Source organism: Lathyrus oleraceus, chromosome 5 (genome assembly GCF_024323335.1).
Source record: "Lathyrus oleraceus cultivar Zhongwan6 chromosome 5, CAAS_Psat_ZW6_1.0, whole genome shotgun sequence".
Lineage (NCBI taxonomy): Eukaryota > Viridiplantae > Streptophyta > Magnoliopsida > Fabales > Fabaceae > Lathyrus > Lathyrus oleraceus.
Genome location: NC_066583.1, coordinates 367,908,207 through 367,925,097, shown reverse-complemented (window position 1 = coordinate 367,925,097; position 16,891 = coordinate 367,908,207). Strand labels below are relative to the sequence as shown.

Below are 16,891 nucleotides of genomic sequence, written 5' to 3'. Positions count from 1 at the left end.
TCATGTATACTTTTTTTTTTAGATAAACTAGAATATATTAACAATATAAAATAATTTTACATTCCATTTCATGAATCACTTTGATGATTTAACCTGACTTGTTTCTTATTGAACCAACATGTAAAATTTCTTTAAGCTGAACTTAAAATCAATCTTTTAATCTATATATAAAATATATATTTAACATAAAAGAATAGGAGAGGAATCTTTTTTTTTTTGAAGAGCCTAATTTTATGTCTTAATATGCAAACTAAAGCGTTATGAGATGAATTATGCTGACATTTGATCCCTAAAACTCAAACAGAGCCACCCATCCTTGAGTTGAGGCGTTGCGCCATTTTCTTTTCCTTTTCTGCCAAAGTTTTGATTTTTCAGAGGTATCATTTCACATTCTCTCCTTTTTCTTTAAAAATTTGATTCTTCTTTTTCCAGAAGAGTATAATTTACGCTTGGTATTTTCTATAGTAGCGTTTCTTCTTCTTTTTTTGGATTGGGTTTGATTTTGTTATTTTAGGATATTCTCAATAACGTGTTTTTAAAATTTTTGTTCATTGAATTGAATTAGGTTTGAATTTTCTGAATTGGTCAAAGAGATTGGAAGAAAAGAATGGAAGGGGGTGAAAGTAGTAAAACTGATAACCCTAATTGGGAAGTTGAACTAAGCAAGTATGAGAATGTTATAGCTTCAGGAACCAATTCTATGAAAATTAAATCTATGATTATGCTGGCCAATTACTCCAAACAAGCCCCTGAAAATGTATTATCCACCACCATACCATTTCTCATTCAGATTCTTGATCATGATAACACTGAAAATGACTTTCCTCCTAGTTTACTTCAAGAAGCTGCTGCTTATTGCTTGAAGTGTATTGCTTGCAGAGGTGATGGTAGTATGGCAGTTGAAATGGGTAGACATGGTGTTGCATATTCTTTGATGAGATTGTTGCCTCGCGCTGAGGGAAAGATGCAGAAAGTTGTGATAAAATGTTTGTTGGTTGTTGTTAGTTTTTGTAATAGAAGTAGGACAGTTGTTGCAGCTAATGACGGATTAGAAATTGTAATCGGTTTGTTGAATACTTGTAGCAGTGATGTTAGATTGTATTTGTTAGAGATTTTGAGTGCGTTGGCGCTTCGGAGGGAAGTTAGAAAGGAACTTGTTAGGTTAGGAGATCTTCGTTTTATTGTAGAGGCTGCTGGTGTTGGAAGTATGGTTTCTAGGGAAAGGGCTTCCCAGTCGATTGGATTGATTGGAGTTACGAGACAGGCTAGGCATACACTTGTTGAATTAGAAGTCATACCGGTGCTTGTGGAGTTGTTTCGCGTTGGAGATAACGGTACAAAGCTTGTAGCTGCTAATACTCTCGGTGTGGTATCGGCTCATGTTGATTACATTAGACCAGTTGCTCAAGCTGGGGCTATTCCTCTTTACGCCGAGCTTCTTCAAGGAAGCGATGCTTCTGGTAAGGAGATAGCGGAGGATGTGTTTTGTATATTGGGTGTTGCTGAGGCTAATGCGGTTGAAATTGTTGGTCACTTGGTGAGAATTCTTAGAGAAGGTGATGATGAAGCTATAGCAGCAGTTGCTGATGTGATATGGGATCTGTCGGGATACAAGCACGCAATTTCTGTGATTCGGGATTCAGGTGCGATCCTGATCCTTGTTGAACTTTTGGGCCATGGGAGTGAAGAAATAAAGTTGAATGTTTCTGGGGCATTTGCTCAACTAAGCTATGATGAAGCTGGTAGAACGGCTCTTGCTGATGCTGGGGCAATTCCGATTCTCATTGATTTGCTACTCAACGAGACCGAGGAACTAAGGGATAATGTTGTTGAGGCTCTTTCTAATTTTCATGAAGACCCTTTATACCGTGATAGAGTATCTGATGTAGTTAATGTTCCTTCGTTCAGAAATTTGCAGAATAGACTGATTAGTATTCGTGCATCGAACGAGCATATGACTCGATCTTTACGTAGAACGAGTGTTGAACAGCTCATTTGGAACCCGGATCATGTGTAAATTGTCTTACAGGTATGTTTTGATCTTATTGCTCTTGCAAAATAGTTTTTCAGTTTACCTTGTATTAATTTTACTCCCTAGCATAGATTTATGTTATAACGAGAATTGGTAGAAACAGTCTTGGTATCATAACTGTAAATTATACAAGAGTGTTCATAAGCGATCAGAAATCTATGTAAGCTTGTATCTTCTAACATTTTGCACCATCTAAACTGTAGTCACTGCTCTGTTTTCTTTTGATTAGTTTAGGGGCCTTGCGAGTTACTTTTATGACCTCTTCATGATTGTCACTCTTCCGTCTGAACCGAGCAGCAGTAACCTTTTTGGCATTTCCTGCTACTATCTGCACCAAGAAGAAAGAAGTTAAAGCTTTTGATTCAGCTGTTAGATTAGACAGATCCGAGAAAAAAACAGAGATTTGGAAAATAACAAACCTAGGATATTTTGACATTCAAATCTTCTGAGAGCTGATCAATAGATGTGTTTGCATTCACATCAAATATACCCTCCTGTTGGATTACTATACATCCAGTTTTCTTCGGGATCTCTTCCTGTCAAATCCAATTCCCCATAATTTTGATATACAATTCTATTCCCCGTTTCTTTTTAAATGTCTCTTTCTTGAAAAAAATGTGTTCTTTTATAATTGTCACGTGCTAAATTCAAGATAGTATTACCTGTATTTTTGTCAAAATTACTCATAAATAATTATTAGAGAGAAATAAAAGTAAAATAAATGTAATAAATAATTAAGGGTATTATAGGTAAAAGGAAAATTGTTGTTTGAAAAATAACAATAATGATTAGCTTTCTTGTTATGTGTAAAAAATCAAAAAATAACACTTAAAATGAAACAGAGGAAGTATTATTTAAAAATTGAATTAAAATAAACAAACAATGAAAGAAAAGAAAAGAAATAACTCAAGCATCTATACCAGTTTTTACCTTTGAGTCCTTTTCATCGAAGATTTCACCAACAATTTCCTCAAAGATATCTTCCAGAGTTACAATCTATAAAAGGGAAGGATAAAAAAGACATTATATCCCATGCTTATTAGCTTATAAAATTGCTAGAACTTAAAGACAGAGAACATAAAATAGATTTCAGAGACTTGGAGTTTATCTACATTCTAATTAAATTTATCTAAGAAATAACCCTCACCTTCAATTAAGCCATGGAAAAAAGGATTTACTTCGTCTAATTCCTAATCCAACCATTGTGAAATGCAACCACAACCACTAACAAAAGGAGATGGATCATTCTATTTGTTAAGAATTTGTGATTTTGGCCTAATTCTACCCTATAAAATCGATTGATAGAGTGAGGATTGCCCCTACTTATAAACACACGTTCAGATCATATATTATCCGATGTAAGATTCTTAACACAGCCCCTCACGTTCATGACTAGACAACTGGAGTGTGGAATTAAATGGTGGGTGACCCGATAGCGGAAGCCATATTAGGTGGCCCACCGGATCTTAAACTAGGCTCTGATATCATGTTAAGAATGTGCGGTTTTGTCCTAACTCAATCCTACAAAACCGGTTTGTAGGGTGAGGATTGTCCCCAATTAAAAATACATGTTCAAACCATATATCATCCAATGTAGAACTCTTAACACTATTATTTTGTGTTTTCCATCTTACTTTGATATGGTTTCTGTCTTTCAGTATCCCTAAACGCCGTTTTTTCTCTCTAAATAAAGCACTCGTGCAATGCACGGCTCTATATCGAGTTGTATGTACATAGATCTAAGTTAGTTGAGCTTCAATATAATGTTGACTTACTCCTACCATTCCTCCATACTCGTTACAAACAACAGCCATGTGCACCTTCATGATTCGGAAGTCTCTTAGAAGATTCCAAATAGACATTGAATCTGCAAAATCAATGATAAGATATCATTCTACACTCGTCTAATATATACATCAGTATTCCTAATTTAACCAAATTAACACAATTCAATCTCTACCAGTAATGGTGGATCTGACAACTTGTAAAACTATAAGAAAACATGAAAACTAAAACTAGTTATGTTTGGATAGTAAACCAAACCATATTGCACAAACAGTCCTAACACCGAACCGAAACTAAAACTAACACAACCGAAACTGAAAAATGAAAAATACTAATAACATGTTTTAATTTTTTTTTTATAAAAAATTAAAAATAGTTTAAAGGTTCGGTTCTTTAATAAATTGTTCGGATTGAAAAAAATTAAATTCTAACTGTTCGATACGGTTTGAAATTTCAAAACGGTATACCAAACCAATAACTATGATTCGGTTCAATTTTGAATAAATTGAAATGGTTTTGTTCAGTTCGAATAAATTTTTACTATGATTTAGTTCAGTTCGGTTCAGCCCTATCGAATTGTGTAAAAAAGAAAGTAACTCCATGATGACATAATTGAATAACAAATTGATTCTTACAGACTCGAGATATAAATAAATTACCTGGCGGCCACTTTTGACCAGGAGTAGTATCTAATAATAATAATAATAATAATAATAATAATAATAATAATTATTATTATTATTATTATTATTATTATTATTATTATTATTATTATTATTATTATTATTATTATTAAAGAACTAACTATTCAATGAATTGATGGTTACAAACACTGCTTACGTCATAGACACAAATTTGAGGTCTATGAGAACATTGATATTATAGGTGAAAATTGTTTACATCATTAGACGAAAGGACAACTTTTTCAAACCGGTTAAAATAATTTCACATTATTTGAGAATTAAGGTTAATTATAGTTTATATGCAATGTAACACCCCGAATAAAATAAGAGAATTATTTAAATTAAGTTAATAATATATTTATTAATTTAGTTAAATAAATTGAATTATTGGATTATTATTATTATTATTATTATTATTTGGAATAATAATTATTGGAAAATATATAAGTTGGAATAAGAAAGAAAAAAAAGGGTTTTCATTTTTTGGTAAAGAGTTTTCACGTGGAACAGAGAAGCGGCTGAAAGGTGAAAAGTGGAGAAAAGGCAAAGAGGAAGAGCTAGAGAGCAAAGGTTGAAGAACGGAAAAGCTTGAAGCTTAGAGATTGCCGGATTAACTCAGGTAAAGGGGGTTTATCGTCGTTTAATGGGTATTATAGATTAACATGTAATGGGTAGTGATAAACCGTTGAATTGACCCTAATTGGGATTGTAGAATGCTGAAAAATTGTGATGAGTAAACTGTGTTTAAGCTGTAATTGAATCGGTAATTGTGTGAGTCGTGATTCCCCGAGCGTATAGTTTTTACGGAAATTGAATCGGAGGTCCGGAAGTCCTCCAACGGCGGAAAATGCGGAGAACTCTGCATTCTGCCTTGTGTTAGCGCAAGAACTGCTGTTTTGTCTGCGTTAACCGGTTAACCCAGGGCGTTAACCGGTTAACTCAGGGCGTTAACCGGTTAACACTGTTATATTTTGTGAAAAGGTGCTGTTTTTCCTGCGTTAACCGGTTAACCCAGGGCGTTAACCGGTTAACACTGTTGCGTTTTGCCAGAAAGGGTGTTTTGTCCTGCGTTAACCGGTTAACCCAGGGCGTTAACCGGTTAACCCAGGGCGTTAACCGGTTAACACTGTTGGAAATTAGAAAAAAAGGGATATTTTAATGTTGTGAACATAATTGGTGATTGGCCTATACCGGTGTGTGACATAGTAGGGATTGAGTTATGTTATGTAGTAATATTATAGTGAGTTGATCAGAAATCTGGTTGGGTTTATGTTATGAAGTGTCGAGACAAATATGACTGAGTTGTTAAGTTGTTCCGTGTACGAAAAGTTGTTGAAAATACTGAGTTGTAGGCTTGGTGAGCCAAAGTTGATTTTTTTTTAAGTTGATTATGTTGAAAACATCGTTGTGTTACTATTATTATTATGTTGTCGGAATTTCAAAGTCGTGTATGCCATGTACATTCATATGCATTAAGTCGGAGCTTTGCTCACACCACGTTGGCCTGGATTGACAAATTTTAAGTTGAAAGTTGAAGGCTTATGCCTTGATGCCCAATAAAATGGCAATGATTTAAGTTGGGAGTTTTACTCCGAATGGTACCACATGCATGACGAGTCGAGTCTCATTAGAGTTGCATTTTGTTGGTTGTTGTATGAATATTTAATTTAATTGAGAAGTGGTGTTTGTGTTGATATTGGGTATGATGTTGAGTTGATGTGCCGTTACTGAATGTGTGACGTAATTAGGGTGATTAATGTGTTAAATTACTTAACATGACATGATATTTTATAATGCTTATTATATCGATTGAGGAACTCACCCTTACAACTATTTTTCAGGTAACGAGCGGTGATTGAGTAGAAGCTAGTGCTTGGAGTCTAGTGTAGTCTACTTAGAGGGTCGTGCTCTGATAGATGTAACATCGGGACGGGATGTTTTAATTGTTTTATTGTTGGTTGTTGAACCTTTTTACCTGTAATATGTTATATGTTTTGAATGGTTAGTTGATTTCTATCCGCTGCGAATTATGCAAGAAAGTGTTATTTTGATTAAATAAAGAGCATGACAGTTATTATGGTGTGAAGTTAGTTGTGTGACACCCTTGGTGCATAATTACTCTGATATATATATTTGTTGTTTTTATTAAATAATTGGGGGTATTTTAGAAGGGTGTTACATTAGTGGTATCAGAGCAGGTCGGTCTGTCCGGCCAGTTGTCGTGTCGTTACTGTCTAACAATTGTGTAATTGTTACTAATCTAACTTTTAAGTTGTGTTGTATTGATAAGTTGAAATGGCTGGAAGGAATGACGCTGCAATGGCTGCCGCAATGCAAGCGATGGCACAAGCTGTGCAGAACTTGCCAAATGCTGGTGGTGATGCTGGATCACGTAGCTTGGCGACTTTTCAGAGAGAGAATCCGCCGGTGTTTAAAGGGAAGCATGATCCAGATGCAGCCTTGGGATGGTTGAAAGAGATTGAGAGAATCTTCCGTGTTATGGATTGCACTCCAGCTCAGAAGGTTCGGTATGGTACTCACATGCTAGCAGTCGAAGCTGATGACTGGTGGCTAGAGACTCACGAGAGGTTGACCGTGGCAGGTGAAGTCATTACTTGGGATGTATTCCGCAGGGAATTCATGAGGAAGTATTATCCGGAAGATGTCCGTGGTAAGAAGGAAATTGAGTTCCTTGAGCTGAAGCAAGGAAACATGTCTGTCACTGATTATGCTGCGAAATTTGTGGAGCTGTCCAAATTTTATCCTCATTACACTGGTGCTGGTGCTGAATTTTCAAAGTGCATCAAGTTTGAAAATGGATTGCGCTCTGAAATTAAGAAGGTTGTTGGGTATCAGAAGATACGCATTTTTACTGAATTGGTTGATAGCTGCAGGATATTTGAAGAAGACAATAATGCTCATTACAAGATTGTCAGTGACCGCAGGGGCAAGCAACATCAAAATCGTGGCAAGCCGTATGATGCCCCAGTGGGAAAAGGGAAACAAGGAGCTGCTCCGGCTCAGAGGACTAGTAGGGGAGGTGCTCCTGCTGGTATTGTTTGCTTCAAGTGTGGTCAGGCTGGTCATAAGAGTAATGTATGCACTGCTGAAGTAAAGAGGTGTTTTCGCTGTGGTAAGACTGGCCATGCAATAGCTGATTGCAAGCATAAGGAAATGATTTGTTTTAATTGTGGCGAAGAAGGGCATATTGGAAGTCAGTGTCAGAAGCCAAAGAAATCTCAAACTGGGAAGGTGTTCGCATTGACCGGAACTCAAACCTCCAGTGAGGACAGACTTATCCGAGGTACGTGTTATATTAATGGCTTTCCTCTTGTAGCTATTATTGACACAGGTGCGACTCATTCCTTTATATCTTTGGATTGTGCTGTGAAACTTAAGTTAGAGATATCTGAGATGTTTGGTAGTATGGTAATTGATACTCCTGCGAAGGGTTCAGTGACTACTACTTCGGTTTGTTTAAACTGTCCTTTGAGTATTTTTGGTAGAGACTTTGGGATGGACCTAGTGTGTCTTCCACTAGTGCAGATTGATGTTATTCTGGGTATGAACTGGTTGGTGTTTAACCGAGTTTCTATCAATTGTTTTGATAAGACGGTGGTCTTTCCTGAGATTGAGGAGGGAAAGAGTTTGTTTCTATCAGCAAGGCAAGTGAATGAGGAAGTAGCTGAGGGGGCAGAGTTGTTTATGCTGTTAGCGACTTTGGAGGCTAAAGATAAATTGGTGATTTGCGATCTAGCCGTGGTATGTGATTTTCCTGAGGTGTTTCCGGAAGAGGTGAATGAATTACCGCCAGAGCGCGAAGTGGAGTTCTCAATTGATTTGGTGCCTGGTACTAGGCCGATATCGATGGCTCCGTACCGTATGTCTGCTGTTGAGTTAACTGAATTGAAGAGTCAGTTGGAAGATCTGTTGGAGAAAAAATTTATTCGTCCGAGTGTGTCACCGTGGGGTGCACCAGTGCTATTGGTTAAGAAGAAGGAAGGTACGATGAGGTTGTGTGTGGACTACAGGCAACTGAATAGAGTGACGATCAAGAATCGGTATCCTTTGCCGAGGATTGATGATTTGATGGATCGGTTGGTTGGTGCAAGTGTGTTCAGCAAAATAGATTTGAGATCTGGGTATCATCAGATCCGTGTGAAAACCGAGGATATTCAGAAGACTGCTTTCAGAACAAGGTATGGACATTATGAGTATTCTGTAATGCCTTTTGGTGTGACTAATGCGCCTGGAGTATTTATGGAGTATATGAATAGGATTTTCCATCCGTACCTAGACAAGTTTGTTGTGGTGTTTATTGATGATATTTTGGTGTATTCGAAATCTGAAGAAGAGCATGCTGAACATTTGAGAGTGGTTTTGGGAGTTCTACGAGAAAAGAAGTTATTTGCTAAATTGTCCAAGTGTGAATTTTGGTTAGGAGAGGTGAGTTTTCTTGGTCATGTGATTTCAAGAGGTGGCGTTGCTGTTGATCCTTCTAAGATAGAAGCGGTATCTAAGTGGGAAGCTCCGAAGTCTGTTGCTGAGATTCGAAGTTTCCTTGGTTTGGCTGGTTATTATAGGAAGTTCATTGAGGGATTTTCTAAGTTGGCGTTACCATTGACGATGTTGACTAGGAAGGGGCAAGCGTTTGTTTGAGACTCAAAATGTGAAGAAGATTTCCAAGAGTTAAAGAGAAGGTTAACAACTGCTCCTATTCTGATATTACCGAGTTCGTCGGAATCATTTGAAGTTTACTGTGATGCTTCATTGTTGGGTTTGGGTGGCGTGTTGATGCAGAATAAGCAGGTTATAGTTTATGCTTCAAGACAGCTGAGAGTTCATGAGAGGAACTATCCGACGCACGATTTAGAGTTGGCGGCTGTGGTGTTTGTTCTGAAGTTATGGAGGCATTACTTGTACGGGTCAAGATTTGAGGTTTTCAGTGACCATAAAAGTTTAAAGTATTTGTTTGACCAGAAAGAGCTGAATATGAGACAGAGAAGATGGTTAGAGTTTCTGAAGGATTATGACTTTGGTTTGAATTACCATCCGGGTAAAGCAAACGTAGTGGCTGATGCATTGAGTCGGAAATCATTACATATGTCTATGCTAATGGTTAAGGAATTGGATTTAATTGAGCAGTTTAGGGACTTGAGTTTGGTGTGTGAGAGTACTCACAATAGTGTTAAATTGGGAATGTTGAAGTTAACAAGTGGTATTCTGGATGAGATCAGAGAGGGTCAGAAATCCGATGTGCTTTTGGTTGATAAGTTGACTCTAGTGAATCAAGGTCAAGGTGGTGAATTCAGAGTTGATGAGAATGATGTTTTGAAATTTGGTAATCGGGTGTGTATTCCGGATGTTATCGAACTTAAGAAGAGTATTCTTGAAGAAGGACATCGTAGTGGCCTGAGTATTCATCCTGGAGCTACGAAGATGTATCATGATTTGAAAAAGTTATTTTGGTGGCCGGGAATGAAAAGAGAAATTGCGAGTTTTGTTTATTCCTGTTTGACTTGTCAGAAGTCAAAGATTGAGCATCAGAAGCCGTCTGGGCTAATGCAACCATTGGCTATTCCAGAGTGGAAGTGGGATAGTATCAGTATGGACTTTGTTTCTGGTTTACCGAGGACAATTAAGAATTTTGAAGCTATTTGGGTGATTGTTGACAGATTGACAAAGTCGGCTCATTTCATTCCGATCAGAATGGACTATCCGTTAGAGAAATTAGCTGAGTTGTATATTGAGAAAATTGTAAGTTTGCATGGTATTCCGTCGAGTATTGTTTCGGACAGAGATCCTAGATTTACATCGAAATTCTGGGAAGGTTTGCAGAAGGCTTTGGGAACTAAACTGAGATTGAGCTCTGCATATCACCCGCAGACTGATGGTCAGACTGAGAGGACGATTCATTCATTAGAGGATCTTTTGAGAGCTTGCGTTTTGGAAAAGGGAGGTGCTTGAGATTGTTATTTACCTTTGATTGAGTTTACCTACAACAATAGTTTTCATTCGAGCATTGGTATGGCGCCGTTTGAAGCTTTGTATGGTAGGAGATGTCGGACACCGTTATGTTGGTATGAGTCCGGTGAGAGTGCTGTGGTTGGACCGGAGATTGTTCAACAGACTACAGAAAAGATTAAGATGATTCAGGAGAAGATGAGAATTGCTCAGAGTCGTCAGAAGAGTTATCATGATAAGAGAAGGAAGTCACTTGAGTTCCGAGAGGGAGATCACGTGTTTCTTCGCGTTACTCCGATAACTGGGGTTGGTCGAGCTTTGAAGTCAAAGAAGTTGACACCTCGATTTATTGGTCCTTATCAGATTTTGGAGAGGATAGGAGAGGTAGCCTATCGTATCGCTTTACCGCCGTCACTTGCGAATTTGCATGAGGTTTTTCATGTGTCTCAGTTGAGGAGGTACATTCACGATCCGTCGCATGTGATCCAAGTGGATGATGTACAGGTAAGAGATAACCTGACTGTTGAAATATCGCCTATGAGGATTGAGGATCGAGAGTTGAAGCAGTTGCGGGGTAAAGAGATTGCCTTAGTGAAGGTAGCTTGGGGAGGACCAGCAGGTGGCAATGTGACTTGGGAACTGGAGAGTCAGATGAAAGGGTCTTATCCAGAGTTATTTGCTTGAGGTATGTTTTCGAGGACGAAAACTCTTTTAGTGGGGGAGAGTTGTAACACCCCGAATAAAATAAGAGAATTATTTAAATTAAGTTAATAATATATTTATTAATTTAGTTAAATAAATTGAATTATTGGATTATTATTATTATTATTATTATTATTATTATTTGGAATAATAATTATTGGAAAATATATAAGTTGGAATAAGAAAGAAAAAAAAGGGTTTTCATTTTTTGGTAAAGAGTTTTCACGTGGAACAGAGAAGCGGCTGAAAGGTGAAAAGTGGAGAAAAGGCAAAGAGGAAGAGCTAGAGAGCAAAGGTTGAAGAACGGAAAAGCTTGAAGCTTAGAGATTGCCGGATTAACTCAGGTAAAGGGGGTTTATCGTCGTTTAATGGGTATTATAGATTAACATGTAATGGGTAGTGATAAACCGTTGAATTGACCCTAATTGGGATTGTAGAATGCTGAAAAATTGTGATGAGTAAACTGTGTTTAAGCTGTAATTGAATCGGTAATTGTGTGAGTCGTGATTCCCCGAGCGTATAGTTTTTACGGAAATTGAATCGGAGGTCCGGAAGTCCTCCAACGGCGGAAAATGCGGAGAACTCTGCATTCTGCCTTGTGTTAGCGCAGGAACTGCTGTTTTGTCTGCGTTAACCGGTTAACCCAGGGCGTTAACCGGTTAACACTGTTATATTTTGTGAAAAGGTGTTGTTTTTCCTGCGTTAACCGGTTAACCCAGGGCGTTAACCGGTTAACACTGTTGCGTTTTGCCAGAAAGGGTGTTTTGTCCTGCGTTAACCGGTTAACCCAGGGCGTTAACCGGTTAACACTGTTGGAAATTAGAAAAAAAGGGATATTTTAATGTTGTGAACATAATTGGTGATTGGCCTATACCGGTGTGTGACATAGTAGGGATTGAGTTATGTTATGTAGTAATATTATAGTGAGTTGATCAGAAATCTGGTTGGGTTTATGTTATGAAGTGTCGAGACAAATATGACTGAGTTGTTAAGTTGTTCCGTGTACGAAAAGTTGTTGAAAATACTGAGTTGTAGGCTTGGTGAGCCAAAGTTGATTTTTTTTTTAAGTTGATTATGTTGAAAACATCGTTGTGTTACTATTATTATTATGTTGTCGGAATTTCAAAGTCGTGTATGCCATGTACATTCATATGCATTAAGTCGGAGCTTTGCTCACACCACGTTGGCCTGGATTGGCAAATTTTAAGTTGAAAGTTGAAGGCTTATGCCTTGATGCCCAATAAAATGGCAATGATTTAAGTTGGGAGTTTTACTCCGAATGGTACCACATGCATGACGAGTCGAGTCTCATTAGAGTTGCATTTTGTTGGTTGTTGTATGAATATTTAATTTAATTGAGAAGTGGTGTTTGTGTTGATATTGGGTATGATGTTGAGTTGATGTGCCGTTACTGAATGTGTGACGTAATTAGGGTGATTAATGTGTTAAATTACTTAACATGACATGATATTTTATAATGCTTATTATATCGATTGAGGAACTCACCCTTACAACTATTTTTCAGGTAACGAGCGGTGATTGAGTAGAAGCTAGTGCTTGGAGTCTAGTGTAGTCTACTTAGAGGGTCGTGCTCTGATAGATGTAACATCGGGACGGGATGTTTTAATTGTTTTATTGTTGGTTGTTGAACCTTTTTACCTGTAATATGTTATATGTTTTGAATGGTTAGTTGATTTCTATCCGCTGCGAATTATGCAAGAAAGTGTTATTTTGATTAAATAAAGAGCATGACAGTTATTATGGTGTGAAGTTAGTTGTGTGACACCCTTGGTGCATAATTACTCTGATATATATATTTGTTGTTTTTATTAAATAATTGGGGGTATTTTAGAAGGGTGTTACATGCAACATCTATACTCTTCAACTCAACAAAACACTTTTTTATAAAGGATAAAATTCGTGAAAATTCTCACAGCGGAAAATATCCCATAACCATAATAAAGCGAATTTGTAGTCGACTGAAATAATCATTCAAAGATATATTTCAACAAAAGGAATGCCAAAGGGACTTGACTACAAAATATTATTAATAATAATAATAATAATATCTTTGAAACATGCAAACATCTTTGATTTAGAAATGGTCCCTATCTTTTATAAGAACCTTAGAAAAATATCTCGTGTTAACACTAATAGTAAGCAAAATAAAGGGAAAGCTAAGATCATATATATAAAAAGTACATTGTACTATTTTTCTTGTTTGGTGACATTCTTTTCGGTTGAATTGTAATTCCTTATGTTGAAGCAGGTTGCTCGATAGAATAAGAAAGTGTCGAATCACCTAATTTTGTCTTTTGTATAATTCAGAATTATGGTATTTTATTGTGCTTCGCATAACAATGCAGACATGGATTGGAACACGGCCAGGTCGTGTTAGTTTGCATGATCGTGTCCCTTAGTTATGTTATCCATTAATTTTGATACATTTATGTTCAAATTTTGACTACAATTTGTATTTTATACAATAGTTTAATATTTTAAATGAGTCTATTAAAATAAAAAGTCACTAAAGTGACATCTTTTATGGAGATTACTCATGAGAAATGTTAAAAAAAAAAAATTGTGTGTGTTTATCCATGCGAGTATCAATTGACATAAAGGACAATTGGTGTTTGACCTTATTTCATACATACATGTGATGGTAAGCATGTGATAATTATAAGGTTTCACATGTGAATGATAATCAATTCAAAGAAGAGTTTATTATATGACATGTTTTTATTATCAATTTTTTATCATTACAATAAGAGTACCACTAGCAACCAATATTAATGTTCAAAAACTTGATATTGATGGTGTAGTAGATATCTTGAGATAGGTTATGTTGTAATTTGAACATATTAAAAAATTTGGTTTATTTTTGTGATTGTGAGTATATTTATGATATTTATTTTTGTTCTATTTTCAGCTTTTATTGCATCAATATCTGGTAATCTGAGTTCTGTTTTGGTCCTTAATGAGACTAATTTAAAGTAAGGAAAGAGGACATGAAAATTATTCTTGGATTCATGGATCTTGACCTTGCACTAAGCAATGATCAACCACCTTCACCTACGAATTATAGTACCGTTGAACATTGGACGAAATATGAGAAGTGAGATCGATCCAATCGCAAGAGTCTTTTGATCATTAAGCACGGCATTCCTGAGGTCTTTAGGGGCACTATCTCGTAAGAGATAAGTGCCAAAGATTTTCTTATTGAGATTAAAAAGCGCTTTGCAAAAGGCGATAAGACGGAAACAAGTATTTTTCTTCAGAACTTGATTTTCATGAAGTATCAAGGCAAAGAAAATATAAGGGAATATATTATGAGCATGTCTAACATTGTTTCAAAACTTAAGGCACTAAAGCTTAAGTTGTCGGAGGACTTTCTCATTCATTTCGTATTACTTTCTCTTCCTTCACAATTCAGTCAGCTTACGATATCTTATAACTATCAAAAGGATAAATTATCTTTTAATGAGCTCATTTAATTTTGTGTGCAAGAAGAGGAAAGGTTGAAGCAAGATAAGATAGAAAGTACTCATTTTGTTAGCGCCTCTAAGGACAAGGGCAAAAGAAAGAAAAATTATGAGCCCAAGAATGAAACTGCAAATGTTTTGGTCTGTTCAGAGGCAATTTAGCTTCAGTACTTAGAAATATTTGGTGGTTAGACTCTGGAGCAACTACTAACACATGTGTTTCAATGAGGGGTTTTATGAACTACCAGAAGCCAAATTATGCTGAAAGATACACCTACGTTGGAGATGGCAAATCGGTGGAGGTGGAAGTTGTAGGACATTTTAGATTATTATTGTGCACTAGATTTTATTTGAATCTGAAAGACACTTTTGTGGTACCGTTATTTAGACAAAATTTAATTTCGGTTTCTTATTTAGACAAATCAGGTTATTTATGTTCATTTAGAAACAATGAATTCAAGTTTTCTTCAATTCAGATATTGTTGGAACTGATTCACTTATGGGCCATGATAATCTATATTTGTTGGATACGCTAGCTACCTATGGTGAATCCTTAAATGTGGAATCATGTGGTACTAAGCGTAAAATTGATAATAATAATTCAGGAGCATTATGACACAAACTCATAGGTCACATCGCTAAAAATAAAGTTGAGTGACTAATGTCAGATAAAATTTTGGATTTTGTCGACTTCACAAAATTTGATGTTTGTGTTGAATGCGTTAAAGATAAACAGACCAAAACAAAAAAATTTGGTGCATATAGAGCTACACGTGTCTTAGAATTGATACATATGGACATTTGTGGACCATTTTCTACACCTTTTTGGAAAGGTCAACACTATTTTATATCATTCATTGACGATTATTCTAGATATGCATACATATTTCTTATACGTGAAAAGTATCAATCATTGGATGTGTTTAAATTATTTAAGGCTGAAATTGAGAATTAATTCAACAAAAGAATTAAGAGTGTCAAATCTGACAGTGGCGGTGAATATTACAGAAGATATGGCAGGTTCACGTGAACAGCGTCCGAGAACTTTTACCAAATACCTAGAGGAATGTGGAATCGTCTTATAGTACATCGTTCCATGATCACCTACCACGAATGATGTAGCTGAAAGATGAAATCAAACTCTTAAGGATATGGTAAGGAGTATGATTTGTCATTCTACCTTACCAGAGTAACTCTGGAGAGAGACACTAAAGACTGAAGCTTACATTCTGAATAGAGTACCAACCAAGGGAGTTACTAAAACACCTTATGACCTTTGGACTGGGCAAAAGCCTAGTTTGAGCCATTTTCACATATGAGGATGTCCAGCTGAAGCAAGACCTTATAGGCCAAATGAAAAGGAATTGGACTCCCGAATAGTGAGCAATTATTTTATTGGTTATTCTGAAAGATCTTCGGGCTACCAATTTTATGATCCTAAATTAAACTCAATTTTTTAGACGGGAACAACCAAATTCTTTGAGGATATTGAGTTTGGGGAGAAGAATAAGGTTAAAGACTTTGTTTTAGAGGAAGAATCAGTAACAATTCCAGACCGATTCATACAATTTCTTTTGATCAAGCAATTATGGAACCTCCACAAGACATTGTTGAATTTCCCCCTATTCAAAATGATTGATAATTCATGAAGAACAAACTCAAGATCATAAAGAGCAAGTGTTACAAGAACCAATATCTTTGCGGAGATCCACTAGAGAAAGCATAAATGCTTTTCCGGATTATTACATAGTCTTTCTCCAAGAGCAAGAGGAAAAAAATTGGTATGATGGAAGATGATCCAATCAAATTCTGCCAAGCCATGCAGGATTCCAATTCGGAAAATTAGATTGAAGCAATGAAAAAGTTGTATAACTCCATGCAAGACAATAAGGTTTGGAAACTTGTCTCGTTACCAGAGGTGTGAGGGTTGCAAATGAATTTTTAAAACCAAATGAGATTCTAACAGTAATGTGGAGAGGTATAAGGCTAGTCTTATGGATAATGGTTATACCCAAACGGAAGAGATTGACTTTAAATAGACTTTCTCTCCAGTTTCATCGAAAGAATCTTTTAGGATAATCATGGATCTTGTTGCACATTATGATTTAGAACTCTATCAAATGGGTGTCAATACAGCTTTCTCAATGGCAATATTGATGAAGCAATCTATATGGTGCAACCATAAAACTTTGTGTCAGGGGACTCAAAGAATATGGTTTTCAAATGGACAAACCATTTATGGA

The 16,891-nt window shown here is 36.3% G+C and overlaps 1 protein-coding gene across 12 annotated transcripts; it reads left to right on the top strand.

Moving 5' to 3' along the window:
* Nucleotides 1-208: 208 nt before the first annotated feature.
* LOC127084776 (uncharacterized) lies at nucleotides 209-15,123 on the top strand. 12 transcript variants are annotated; one of them, XR_007788788.1, is made up of 4 exons: nucleotides 209-377; nucleotides 566-2,029; nucleotides 11,402-11,510; nucleotides 12,692-12,936. XR_007788788.1 is itself a non-coding variant. In XM_051025293.1 (3 exons), exon 2 carries the CDS (start codon nucleotides 608-610, stop codon nucleotides 2,015-2,017), a length of 1,410 nt encoding a protein of 469 aa, XP_050881250.1. In that variant the 5' UTR covers nucleotides 209-377; nucleotides 566-607; the 3' UTR covers nucleotides 2,018-2,029; nucleotides 14,096-15,123. The 12 variants fall into 12 exon arrangements, 6 of the variants coding, with proteins under 6 accessions (XP_050881250.1, XP_050881249.1, XP_050881248.1 ...); XR_007788790.1 differs by having other exon boundaries at nucleotides 11,384-11,510; XR_007788789.1 differs by lacking the exon at nucleotides 11,402-11,510 and adding an exon at nucleotides 5,011-5,119.
* Nucleotides 15,124-16,891: the final 1,768 nt, after the last annotated feature.

Excerpts from the sequence above, each read along its gene's own strand:
- LOC127084776 (XM_051025288.1), top strand. The coding sequence starts at position 6,796 with ATGGCTGGAAGGAATGACGCTGCAATGGCTGCCGCAATGCAAGCGATG.